The sequence below is a fragment of the Strix uralensis genome, chromosome 3 (assembly GCF_047716275.1).
Source record: "Strix uralensis isolate ZFMK-TIS-50842 chromosome 3, bStrUra1, whole genome shotgun sequence".
Lineage (NCBI taxonomy): Eukaryota > Metazoa > Chordata > Aves > Strigiformes > Strigidae > Strix > Strix uralensis.
This window is the reverse complement of record NC_133974.1, coordinates 47872137-47886399: the sequence shown is the minus strand read 5'-3', so window position 1 is coordinate 47886399 and position 14263 is coordinate 47872137. Positions and strand designations below refer to the sequence as shown.

Below are 14263 nucleotides of genomic sequence, written 5' to 3'. Positions count from 1 at the left end.
TTGGTCTACACAACTGTATTGTAGCATATATAAACCCTGCCTTCCATATCAGGGTCCCCAAGCATTAGGCTGGGGCATCACATGTGCATTGCTTAAGAAAAAATCCTTTGTAATTCTGCATTTTGTCTGTGTCTCTCTCCTCAGTCCATGGTGGATTCCTGAGGCACAAGTCTGGATTTAAGTACCACCAGAAACAGAGGTGCACTAGTGTCTTTGAGCCCCACTAGAAGGGAGGTGGGTTTGAGTCCCACCAGAACTCCTGGTGTACTAGTGGGTTCAAGTCCCACTAGAAGGGAAGTGAGTCCCACTGGAATTCCCTTGACATAAACTTATAAGCCTGTTACATTATCTACTACACTCACATGATCACTCACTCCTTCCTACTATTCATTAAAGATCTGTGTGATACTTATCTTTGCCACCTTGAACAGTAGTGTTTACATTCTATCTCCACTTTCTTACATATTTCCCTGAGCCTGAATAGCCTGAATATTCCTTGCCGTAAGAAATGAAAAACAACTTTTTGTGAATATAATTTGTGTTGATAAGTAATATTATGGATCATGTAAACTGTCCCATCAACAGAAATCATGTGTTAAAAAAAAAAAAAAATAACAATTAGACCTTCTTAAGCTTAGTTTTGAATGTGAAACTGAAAAACATGCAAGTTTGTTGGGTGTTTTTCTCATTTTTATAATGAATAGAAGTGGTTACTCCTCAAGTAAAAATAGACAAAACCCATGATGTTTTATCTAAGAAACAAGATGATTAATTTAAAGTAAGTTTTGTAAAATAATTTATCTTATGCCTAATTAAAAAAATATTCATCAAACTATACAACCGGACAAAAGACAAGAATTCTATCCAGACAACTTAAATGATCTATTTAAAGGTACAGAAAAAATAGGAACACAAAAAAGAACTCCTTGGTATGAAGGCACTGTTAGCTAAATTACTATTTTCTTTCTAAATGGATAAAGGTTCTCAGCCAACTGTTTTTCATAGTACAGTTTCTCATGGTAATCCTTTTTTTTTCCAGCTCATGATAGGTGACACGGATAATGAAAACAAATAATTGGAAAATAACATAATTCTGTTAGAAAACAGCTATCTTTACTTGCATAAACAAGAATCAACACTGAGAAAAGTCTTAGTATACTCTACTGAGAGAGGAATTTATCTACTCACATTTACTGACTAATTTAAAAAAAAATAAGATGATCACTCAATGAATACTCTAGCAAGTATGGTAGAAATATAATTTTGTAAAGACAGAATGTAACCTCACAACTGCTTCAAGCAAGACCTAAGTGCGGGTTAACACCAAAATGCAGATGCCTGGGCTGTTATTCCAGGCCCTTTTCTGAATTGGACTAGAGTCTGTGACATGCCTCTTGTTGCTGTTCCATCAACAAAAGGGTCTCCCATAGGCCTTAGATCTGCCAGAATTATGTGGGCATCTTGGACAGTTTAAGGAAGCTCAGGTGGCACCAGATAATTATGTGTGGGCTACTGACTTAGTCTGTAGCAGTTTAAACTCCCATCACAGACAGTGAAGGTCTAATCAATACAGATGATGACGTTTAAAGAGCAATTCAGCTGACAAAGTTCCAGAAAAGTGTTTTGGGTTCCTGAATATGTCTACTGCATAAGATATACCTTGGATAGCCAACTTGTCCTCAAATGTGCTGCTCTAGAATGGGATGGGTGTCCTCTGTCACATCTGCTGCAGATGTGCTTAAGGTCACGGAGCATCTAACCTGAATTCTTCCATTGGACACAGCTTTAGAAGATAAGTCAGATTTATCTCTCACCTCTGGTATGATTGTTTTCTCTATTGGCTAAACCAGAAGCCTACGTAGCTAGTGCTCCAACAGGCACCTTTTACCAAAATATTCATTCCCGAAATCCTGACTGAATTCAGCCTGTCTTCCCCTCTGAGGAACAACATTCTGATCTGTGGAATTTTACTCTAAATTAAATTGATCTTATGAGGCCTCATGTAAGATGTCAAGTAGGTTCTAAAAATGTATTTGAAAAAAGTTCATATTAAAATCCTCCATCTTTTTTGAGAACATCTGCAATTATTAGTATGTTGTTTATGTAATAACAGTAAGAGTAAAGATAGGCATCGTCAGAAATTACCTTTCACATATATTACATGAACTGCCCTTTTTTCATTAAATCATCACATTGTTTACCCTCTCAATGCTTTTCACAGGTAAACTTCATTTTTTTAATGAGTCAAAATTAACAAGATTACCATAATGTTAATTATCTCAGCAAATAATTTAATATGCACAGAAGACAGTCATCAAAATTATATCTATTTTAATATGATTATTCTCTGAATAAAGAAGATCTGCCCAGGATTACCAGGGCTTTAGAATAATATTATTTATAGGGAAAAAAAAAAAAAGTATATTTAATGCACTCAACACAGCTTCTTTTAGGAAGATAGAATAGAAAATAATTGGGGTTTTTTGCTTAATATTGATGATCAGTTGCAAATTTCAACACACAATTTATGTGTAAAAAAAAGTAAGATCTCTTTTTTAAACTGGTTCACAGGTATATGGTACTTAGGTTTTCTATAGTTAGTATATTCAAAGAAAGTCCTTCAAAACCAAGAAAAGTAAAAAAAACCTCAACAACTTATATACTTATAATAAAGAAAGCTTTACCACTTCAAGAATGCAGAAACACATTTTTTGTAATGCCAAACTTCAAGAACTAAACTTTAAAATGCTACCAAATAAAATACTTCAACTACGTGCATGTATCTTTGTGAAAAACAGAAAACAAAGCAAATTAAGCAGAGCTCTGAGTTTCTGTGGGTTTGGAGTTTTTGTTGTATTTGGGGTTTTTTTGCACAAGTACTTTCACAAAAGATACACACTCATTTTGCAGATGCCTGTGGAATGTTATCTTACTCAAGTTGATTCTTTTTCAGACAAGAACAGTGTTAACAATATACTCAACAATTATTTTGCAGTGCTTGACATGTTATAATGTATTTTAATATACAGTGAATAGTACCTGTTCTAAGGAGCTTAAAAATAATACAAGTATGGAGAACTAAGACAGAGAGAATAGCATTAAAATGAAAATAATATTTTTTTCTGCTAATAAAAATCTTTTGTTGGTTTACTCAACTAGAGAAAAATGTAAAATATGCATATCATTGCCTGGTATCTCATTGTTGACATGATATAGTAGCAGGGGAAGGATTATTTCTAAGATAGCTGATAAAAAATTTCTGTCTTAGAATTCTTTTATTTTATTGACGTCAAAATGTTCCATAAGAAAAAGTCTTTACCCAAGACTTCAAAAGGAAAGTCACTAAGACCCCAAACTGACTGGGAGCAACATATGATACTAAACTCAACATCTGATCCTAAAGTTCTAATTTTATCATCATTCTTTTAATTAAAATGTTGAATAGATTTTGTTTCCCTTCCTCTATAGCATACGATAACCAGAACAAATATCATTAATTGATTGAAAAGTACCTGTAAAAGAATTTCTAATTAAAAAAATGGATTTGATAACAACATTTCTAGACAGTAAATTCTCTTAACTGGGAAACAAAAAAAATTATTTTAGGATTCATTTCAAGGTCAAATCCTCTGTTGAAATGTGAACAATTGTTACTTACAGTTTCTACAGAACACAAAAATAAAATATCAAGGAGTTTTAATGATACTCTCATGATTCAAACAGAAATAAAACACTTAAAACATATAAGCATAGAGTCATTTAGGTTGGAAAGGACCTTTAAGATCATCACGTCCAACCATTAACCTAATAGTACCAAGTCCACCACTAAACCATGTCCCTAAACACCACATCTCCATGTCTTTTAAAAACCTACAGGGATAGTGACGTCGCCACTTCCTTGGGTAGACTGTTCTAATGCTTGACAATTCTTTTGGTAAAGAAATTGTTCCTAATCCAATCTAAAACTCCCCTGGCACAACTTGAGCCTGTTTCCTCTTGTCCTATCGTTTGTTGCTTGGGAGAAGAGACCAACACCCACTTCACTACAACCTCCTTTCAGGTAGTTGCAGAGCGAGATAAGGTCTCCCCTCAGCCTCTTTTTATCCAGGCTAAACAACCCCAGTTCCCTCAACTGCTCCTCCTAAGACTTGTGCTCTAGACCTTTCACCATCTTCGTTGCCCTTCTCTGGACATGCTCCAGCACTTCACTGTGTTTCTCATAGTGAGGGGCCCAAAACTAAACACAGTATTTGAGGTGCAGCTTCACCAGTGTTAAGTACAGGGGGATGATCTCTTCCCCGGTCCTGCTGGCCACGCTATTTCTGACACAAGCCAGAACGATATTGGCCTTCTTGGCCACCTGGGTACACTGCCAGCTCATATTCAGCCAACTGTCAACCAACATCCCCAGGTCCTTTTCTTCCAGGCAGCTTTCCAGACACTCTTCCCCAAGCTTGTAGTGCTGTTGCATGGGGTTGTTGTGACCCAAGTGCAGGACCTGGCACTGAGCCTTGTTGGACTTCATACAGTTGGCATCAGCCCATATATTCAGACTGTCTCTGTAGAGCCTTACAATGTTCAAGCAGATCAACACTCCCACCCAACATGGTGTTGTCTGCAAACTTACTGAGGGTGCACTTGATCCCCTCATCCAGATTGTTGATAAAGATATTAAACAGAACTGACCCCAAGACTGAGCCCTGAGGAACACCACTTGCGACCAGCCACCAACTGGATTTAACTCCATTTACCACCACTCTTTGGACCTGGCCTTCTAGTCAGTTTTTTACCCAGTGAAGAGTACAAGCCATGAACAGCCAGTTTCTTCATGAGAATGCTGTGGGAAACAGTGTCAAAGGCTTCACTAAATTCTAGGTAGACAATATCCACAGCCTTTCCCTCATCCACTAAGTGGGTCACCTTGTCATAGAAGGTCAGGTTAGTCAAGCAGGACCTGACTCTCATAAACCCATGTTGACTGGGTCTGATAGCACAATAAGAGGAAAGTACTCATATAAAATGTTAGGTTGAACCAGTGAGGAACATGAAGCTCACAAAATGGATTCATGAACTTCTTATAATACAGAAACAGGGTCACTGCTGTAGGCAAACATACAAATGAAAGGTCTGGCCTGAGAGCTATTTTACTCTATGGGCAAGAAAGGGAAGAAAAAAAAAAAAAAAAAAAAGGTTGATTTTTCTAGACTTATGGAAGACATGGCAAGATGTGAACACAGTCTCTACGGAAAGGAAAATAAAGACATCTAAATTACTCCCTTATGTTCCTGAACTTTTATGAGAATTTTGATGTTAGGAACAATGACAAGAATGAAGGAATAAAAAAGACAAGTAGAAAATAATGAGGTAAGTTTTGGTGATGTTCAACTGAATTTGACAGTGTGATAGCCAAGAAGAACATTAAGAGAAGTCTGAGATACAGGTTCAGATGGAGAAACATAAGTCAGGGAAAAAAGATAGGATTTTGCAGAAATATGAGTTAGAATCACTTCTGCATGATGATATGTTTCTATCTATTTTTATTTTCTGATACATCATTATGTGATTACATGGTTAATCTATACTGTGAAATAATGGAAAATGTGTTAAAGAAGGAGAAATAACCATTTCTGGATTTAAATTGATAATTTTATAGCTGTTAATCCTATTGGAATAAACATTTTTTAAGAATATTTTTTAAGACTGATATAGAAGGATGTTCTAAACTTAAGGCCTAAATAGTTTGAAATCCTTCTTGTAAATCTTAAGATCTCACAGTACTAGTTCACCATTTTTCTACAAGCACTAGTTTAATTTCTGGTGAGAGCAGTGCACTCAAATGTTGTCATATATAAAGGCATTCTCTGCAGAATCTTCTTTTTTTGAATTTCCACTTGTCCCATATTTCAAACCTTTTTTCTAATGCTTACTCAGTTGATATATCTGTTTAAACTATGACATCTATAATATTTTTAAAGAAATATGAAATGAATGACAGTTCACAGTCATAAATATTGGCCACAAAGGAAGAGAGATAAGTCACTGTGCCAAAGACCTGAATTTTCCAGATTCAGGTATGTAAGGCAAAACATGTTTCTGAAGTCACTACTGATATTCTGCCTCTGCTTTATTAACTAGGTTGTCTTGTGAAACATTCTTATTATTGAACCTGATGATGATGACTAGCACAGCAGCCCTTCACAAAAATATAGGGTGTCTTACAAAAAACAACTAAGTCACTCTGAGAAATAAAGAAAGGAGAAAGTGATGTAGCACTCTAACTGATAAAAAGAATAATTATCATTAAAGGAAAATGTTACAATCCAGTGATCCTCTATGAAGAAATACTCTGACAATGGCCTAATAATGATGTTCAATAAGTAATAGCATATGAGTGTCATACATTAATTTAGGAGCCTCATTTGAAAAAAAAAAAAAAAATCATTAGGAGTTAAATAGATTTGAAAATGTCAATGTCCAACCAGTGTTTTCACTAATACAAGCAGATATGGTGCTCTAAAGAGCACTGACAGACCACAGGTTTTATTGTCCAGCATATATAGTGTTGGTGCAAAAAGACAGAATGCTCGTTCTTTCTTTCTCCTATAGTCTCTAACTTCCTGCTACTGTCAAATTTTCTGAGATTTTGATTAATGAAAGAGGCATGGCTAAACTGTCCTGTATTGTATTGAAAATCTCAACTATCAGACCTTTTGCATGAAAGTTACAAGGAGGAAGCCTGTACCTATCCTTGAGGAGGAGACACAAAAGAAGCTCAGCTTTTCCTTATGAGGCTCTATACAGAAGGACTTGTTGTAAGTATGAAGGAAAGAGATGGAGTCCAAACAACATGATGAAACTGCATTTGGAAAGGTGAGGAAGAGAAAAGAAAAAGGTGGAAGAAACTTAAATTCCTTTACTGTCTTGCTGATTAAGGATACCAATTAAACTCGGACACCAGAGTGAAAAAAGTAGGTATTTCACTAGTGATAACTAAACAATGTAACAGAGTAATACAGAAAACAAGCAGTGAGAAAAGGCAGAATAATACACCTAAAGAAACATATAGGAAAATACAGGGTAATGCATCAAATCATTACTACATGAAAGAAAGAATAACGATTAAGAAAGGTACATCACCACTTGCACACATTACCATCATCCAGATCCGCAGACGCTGGGGAGCCCCGGTTGCAGTGAGGATTTGGAGAGCCTGTCCCGGCAAGTGGGAAATCCTACGCGGTGCGTCCACCCGTAGGTGAGGCATCCAAAGTCGCTGCAAACGGGCCCAGCCTTATATACTAGAGATCAGCAAGACAGAATAACTGGCACCTTTGTTTTGAGCGGAAAATTTCTGGTTCCATTCTCCTGTTGGATTCCACCCAAAGCCTGGCCAGGGCTCGGGGGGTGGGGGGGGAGGAGACCAAGGGGGTTTCTAACAAGGCCAAATACGTGGGTTCTCAGCCTTGAACAAGGCTAAACAAGGGAAGTTGGATACATTCTCTCAGCATTTCATCCTTACTGTTGATTATATTTTGTCTAAGCTGCATCTTTCACTAGTGAGCTTACATACTTTGTTAATTATTCCATACTAAATTAGCAGCTTCAGCTCTGGGCCTGTTGTTCAGGCTTCAGTATTTCAACACTTTAACACTTTTTAGATCAGCATAAATCGGTTGTTATAACTTAGTACAATACCTACTAGCACAATGGTTATTAGTTATAAAATATAAAGGATTCATCTATAGGTCAACTCTGGCTTGGGCCTGTTGTCTGAGCCTTAGCACTTCATTTACTCAGATTTTTCTTTGTCTCAAAAAGGAAGCAACCAAAAATATATATAGTTGCTTATTGGAACCTTTTTTTCACTTCTACACAGTAATACAAAGAGCTTGGCTCTAGTCCTTCAAGACCACAAGGACCTTAATTTAGGAAAAAAAAAAAAAAAAAAAAGTAGCAAGTTATTTGAGGAGGATGTCTCCAGAAACATTTTAAACTGATTATATAAACATCTGAAGCTATTCTGTTATTAAGAGAATAAAAGGTTACTACTATTTTTATAAATGTAAGCATTTTGTATGTAACCATTTATTAGTAAGATATTGATTTTAAAAAGTCAAAAGATACTGAAGTAAAAAACAAAGCTGTTTCGAAAGTTAATTCAAATTAAGTAGTGCTTTCCCGTTGTCCAACTGCGTAAATTTTAATTTCCTCCAAGCTGAAAATCCTACTCTTCTGAGATACGTAGAAAAGTTCCCTTTTAATCCTCACATACAATAAAAGAGCAGTCATGATCTAAAAACTGGACCTTTTCTATAATTATTTATGAATCATAAAAGATCTGCAAGCCTTATAGTCTATTTGTAATGCATAATCTTTGTGCTGTAGAAAAATCATTCATACAAAGAGCTAAGGGGAAAAAAAAAAAAAAGAAAAGGTTATTTTTAATGGTATATAATAGTAACAAATTACTTCCCAGTGGATTTTTCACTTTCATTTATATCTCTGGGAAACTATAAAACAGTAATTTTTGCCTGTTTTAGAACCCAACAATAACAATGTTTTGAAGCAATTTTAGAGCTGTACAGTAGAATGTCTAACAGAAAAAAAGGAAAATTAGATATTTTTATTCTATCAGTATCTGCTAGCCATAGGGGAACATAATTTATATGCTCATGCTATATATCTCATACAACATAATACAGTGTCATAACAACTTGTAGCAGCACAGAACAATCTGAATTCTCCAGAATTTATAATTCAGTTCAAAACCAATTCAATAAATCTATCCTTGAATAAAGTTCTTGAACCAAAGGCAGCAAGTCAGTATAAAGAATACTTCTTTATGAAGAATGCATTCATAAAGGATGAAAATACCAGGATTTTAGCTCCCCCTTCCCCAGATGTCTAACATCTTTGTCTTGAATTAATGAGAGAGAGGGTAAAATATTGAATGAAAAATTGTAGCAAAGAAATCAGACTGCTTAACTGGAAAAATTCAATTTAAAATATTTTTATAGGACAGTCTCATCATATCTGCTGTCCTAGTGAATATTTCTCTTCCATTTGCAGCTATTGAGACCACTGTTTTTTCAGGAATTCACTAGCATTCAGTTGTTAAAGGGAAGGAATCGCTGAACTCATTTTCCACTTTCAGTATTTACCATTTATCCAAAAGGAAACTAGTCATTGTTTGGAGACCAATATCAGAATGATGGCGTATGTGAACACTCAGTAAAACAGTCAAAGAAAGAATAAATTGAATAAGATATGGAAAAAGAGATTGAAACACAAAAAGCCTGATGTAAAGACTTCAGTCTCTGTTCACATTATAGAATTTCAAGCCTGAGATTGACATGATATGCTGAGCTCAGTTCAGATAGCATTATCTTCATTTCACTTAAACTTTTGAGTCCAAGTAATTATGTACAGTGGGTAAGCACAGATTTAAATGAATTAAAAATTTAGGTTCTATTTGGTACTTCTTATCTTTATATAAATTCTGCATCTTTCTTTCTACATACATACTATACCAAAATTATTTATTTTATTTATACTTGAATAACAAATGCTACAAACTACCCTTGTAAAGATATATACCACAGCAAAACATTCTTTCTTTCTGAAATTAAAAGACTAACAGTTAAAATATAACAAGCAGATAAAAATAAAATAAATTTAAAAAATATATTTCAAATAGATGTAAGTACTATGGCAACTTTCAGAACTCTTGTCTTTATTCTATAGTTTATTTATTTTAATTAGAAGCTCAGATTGAAAAATGTAGACAGAATCATTTTACCTTTCTAAAAGAAATAGTAAATGAGTCTATTAAATCACTTTATACAAAACCAACATTAAATTTGTCACATTAAAAAAATGTTCTCTAAGGGAAAAGGAAGACTGAAAAGCTAAGCTAATGGGCTGTGTGAAGTACTAACCACATGGAAACATCAAATGTGGTAACTGTCTGGAATTCTCTAAATTCCTGTGCATCAATTCTGAGGTTTGAAGTGTTGCTTGCTAATAAAATGTACAATTAACATGCATGCATATACAGAGCACAGATGCATAAATAAATTAAATGTATTCAAATAGATTACAAAATAATAATAGATAAAACCAGATAAAAATTTAAAGCAAAATTTTAACAGTTGAAATGGACTAGTAAAAGTTATGATCCAAGTTAAGTTACACTATCTTCCATCATGCACTAACACAGTATCTAAACTTTTTTGACTCCTAAGTAAACACCATTTCAAAAGGCAAAACAAATTTTAATCGAAGTTTAGTTATATGTTATCTATGGGAAAAAGGAACACATGTTCCATTCTGTGTTATCAAGAGGAAAGGAGTGGAAAAGCTCCTGTTCCACATACTTTATTGCTGCAACTTCTTCAAATGTATTTTATTTCAAGATTATTTTAGTGAAAAGCTTAGGGTGCTGTACTAGTGCTTGTTCAAGAAAGCTTTAGGGATAAATAATAAAAGCATATCAAAATGTGATTTCATTTTGCTTCTGAAGAATTATAAAAGAAATGCTTCCATAATATCCTTCCCAATCATAGAAAATTAGTTCCAGATGATGATATTACCTAACAACCATAAAATCTAATAGCTATGCATGCCTATGCATTTACACTTGTGTGAAAATATGCATGTATAGAAATGGACAGAGAGTCTAGCTAAATATCTGTTTGCTTTCTATGTATGTGTAGTAGGTATAATACATACACACATTTGAACATAATATAAATATAATACTCCCACACACTCTTTTTAAAAGTGTGAAGCTAGGCATAATCAACATCTGTTGCAACAGCAATACCAGATTATTATTTACTAGAAAAGCACAAAGATAACAACCTTCCTAGTAAATATGAATATTTTGATTAGCACATGTTTTGCCCATCTGCTGAAATCTTAAAGCAAATTGAAACAAGATTAGTGAATATTTTTCTTCAAGTTATTCATGTAGCTTCTGCCATCATTAGGTTTCACTTGAATTAGCTATAAAATAGTCTTCCTTTTTTCCAATTTTAAAAGACAGTGATATGCAGAATATGTTTTATCTCATTCTTTGATCAAATGTCTCTATGTCAAGTAATTCACCCAAATAAATGCAAAAAGAGACAACAACTCAATTTTCAAATTGACTAAAATGTTTCTAAGAGATTGAATTCAACTGGCATGACCAAATGGGAAAGTATGCTTTGAAGGACAGAATGTAATGCCTGCCTTACTCATTTACAAGTAATTGTAATGGTATCTGTTTGACACACGTTGTATTTCTTTGCTCCTTCAATATATGCTGATATTATTGTCTTACTGTTTACACTTTGTGTTAACGTTTCAAGAAAGATGTTTCTCTTCTTTGTATATATCAAATAATTTATGATTTTACATTACATGCAGAGAAATTAAAGTCTCAGATTCACTATCAGAAGAGGCCTGACTTCTATTGATTAATGAAGATGTATGTTTTTTCACAATAAAACATATATTTTTTTCTCAGAAATAAATTCTGAATACTATCTATTCCATATTTTCATTTAAGCACATGCCATGGAAGAGCTAAACCAGTTTGGCAGAAACAAACGTTGCCTATAGGCAGAGATGCAGATTACTTTTCATTTAACAAACAAATTCCATGCTAAAGAAATAATTTATGTGAATCTACTTGCACTACTTCTTTTAACATCTGTATTTTCCAAAACAGTACTATTCGAATGGCATTATCATAAAAGTTTTAGAATTTGTATGAATAGAATTGAAATCTAAATGGATAGTGGAAAACTTCCAAAAGTTAGCTTACATGATCAATTAGTTCACGAACCATTCCATTCCACTGTCCGCTGGCATCTTCCTGGGCTCCATATTTTCCATCCTCCACCAGTCTAATCTCATAGGAAAATCCAAGGATAGTAGACAGCTCCCTGAGAAGGTCAATGCAATAACCTTCAAATCGATCATTTCCGTACAAGGGTTTGTCAGACTTCTTGAACATAACATATGGCTCTTCCTGCAAAAATTAAAAAGACAGAATGGATAATGAATGCCCCCACACCTTTCTTTTCTTTTTAACCTGAAGTAGTACACTGTCATGATACCCCTCTCTGTACAAAGAACTAAAATGAAAAGTAGAATCCTTTTAGCTTTTGAGTATGTCTAAGGTCTTTATTTATCTTCAAACATTCATCAGAAGATACTCTTCTCATTTTCATTTGAAAAAATGACACTATAAACACTGTAGACATATCTTCAAGGAATTCATATAACTACTAAATTTAAATGTGCTCCTTAACAAATTGCATTATACATTAATATCAAATGCATTGTTTGGATGGACATTGTAAGCCTCTGAAAATGAAGAAGAAATGTGTTTTGGCAACTGAAAAAAATTAATTCAAACCCAAAACATCGATCAAATGCTTTAAGTATTAGGCTTTACACTTTTCCTAACACAACTATTCTATTTTCTCAATGTTTTCTTAGGTAAAGTATAGAAAACCCACAGGGGGAGGGAAAAGTCAGTGAAAGCCCCTACTGTTCTGTTGCCTCAAGTTACAAGCTGCCATTTACATGACTGCAGCAAAAACAGAAAAAGTAACTCAAAATGCAAATTCTATGATACCCATTCCATGAAAACTGAATTTATTTTCTTTAAACATTTATCTCCTTATATTTAAACTACAATGTGACTTTTTTTGCATAAAGTGCAAACAGAACAACAAACAAAATGATCGGCAGAATATTCCTAATTATGAGAAGAAACTTAACATTTAGCAAAATATAGGATTTTTACACATTTCTCAATATAGGATAGCCTTCCTCAAATACAAAGCTGAAGGGAAAAAGACAAAAAACAAATGGCAGAGTTTTCCACTACAATATGGCACCAACATTCAAGTTGTATTTGATAGGCTAAATACATAACTCAGTCTTTGCTCATGTTTTAGACAGGCTTTTTTCATTTTTTACAATAATAAAAAGATAAACATCAGGCAAGGAAACAAATGGTAGTACATGCAATTACTGCACCAAATACAAGTCCTGATGAATAATCAGACAAACTCTCCAGGTAACTTCACAAAATTCATACCTCCCTAAATCTCCATGTCAGCACTCAGTGGGTTAAAGGCACTTTATTCTCTAGGGATCTGACAGCTTTAATATGGATTTGCCAGCATACGTGATGTAAACATCTGTCTTGAGTTGTCCCATGATTTAAGCATTATATCTGCACAAAACTGGAACTTTGGCATATAAGATTTTACCCAAAATGCAAAGGAGAAAGCAGGGAGATTTCTTGTTCTTAAAAGAAGTGTGTTCAGAATATATCTGTTCCCCAGTTGACTCTTACACTTTTTTTTTCCTGAATAAAATACACTACTGAATCAAGACTCTGCTAAGAATTTATATTCTATTTCTATTAATTTCTACTGAAATTAATAAGGTTACAGCCATATCTTAAAAAAGCGCACCACTGAACTTCACACAATTAACAATGAATATAACATGAGATAAATTGTCCAGAGAAACTACTAGGATGTTTTGACAGAAACTTTTCAAACAATAAGTAGGCAAATGACTTCAAGAGAGCTCTGTAGATGTCTGACAAGAGCAATGGCCTGACTGAAAACATGAAAGTTGAAAGCAATTAAAATGAAAAGGATCACTGAATAATTCTTGAGAAGCAGAGACAGTGACAGAACAAAAACTATGTATGAAAACAGTTGTAATAAACAGAGACTATTGATATTAAACCTCTCACAGAAAACAACTGTAAGAAAAACACTTTTTCAGGTGAAATGAGAATTCCTTATAGAAAGCCCACTACTGGCCCAAGCAGAGGCTTTGCTAAGACAAAACACAGACAGTGTAGAAAAAGAAGCAACAAGACTCAAACATGAATTCTTCAATGAATTGAAACTCAGAAAAGGAAGTATGAAGGAACTGAAATGTAACTCAGAATGTGAAGGACAAACAGAAAAGCAAACAAGCATAAAACTTACGCAGGGACAAATGCATAAATGCCAAAGTAAAAAATACAGTACAATTAAAAATTGATACTAAGGATAAAAAGTGACATTCTAGAAGCAAGGGTAAAGAAATTCTAGGAACTAATCAGTTGTCCAACAGAAAAAGAAAACCATGAAATCACACTGCAAAGACAACCAAACAGTTTGATGATTTTTCCTGTGCCTACCTTCTCTGAAAAGGCTAACGCTGATCAGATAATTTATAAAATTATCACAAGAAACAC

At 34.1% G+C, this 14263-nt stretch overlaps 1 protein-coding gene across 6 annotated transcripts in view; it reads right to left on the bottom strand.

Annotated features, from left to right (window-relative positions):
- Positions 1–14263, bottom strand: part of GRIK2 (glutamate ionotropic receptor kainate type subunit 2) — a 445887-nt gene that overhangs the window by 167969 nt on the left and 263655 nt on the right. For all 6 annotated transcript variants that reach the window (XM_074862173.1, XM_074862175.1, XM_074862179.1 and 3 more), the window contains one exon: positions 11813–12019. In XM_074862173.1, coding sequence (XP_074718274.1) covers positions 11813–12019 — 207 coding nt within the window. The remainder of the gene's footprint in view (positions 1–11812; positions 12020–14263) is intronic.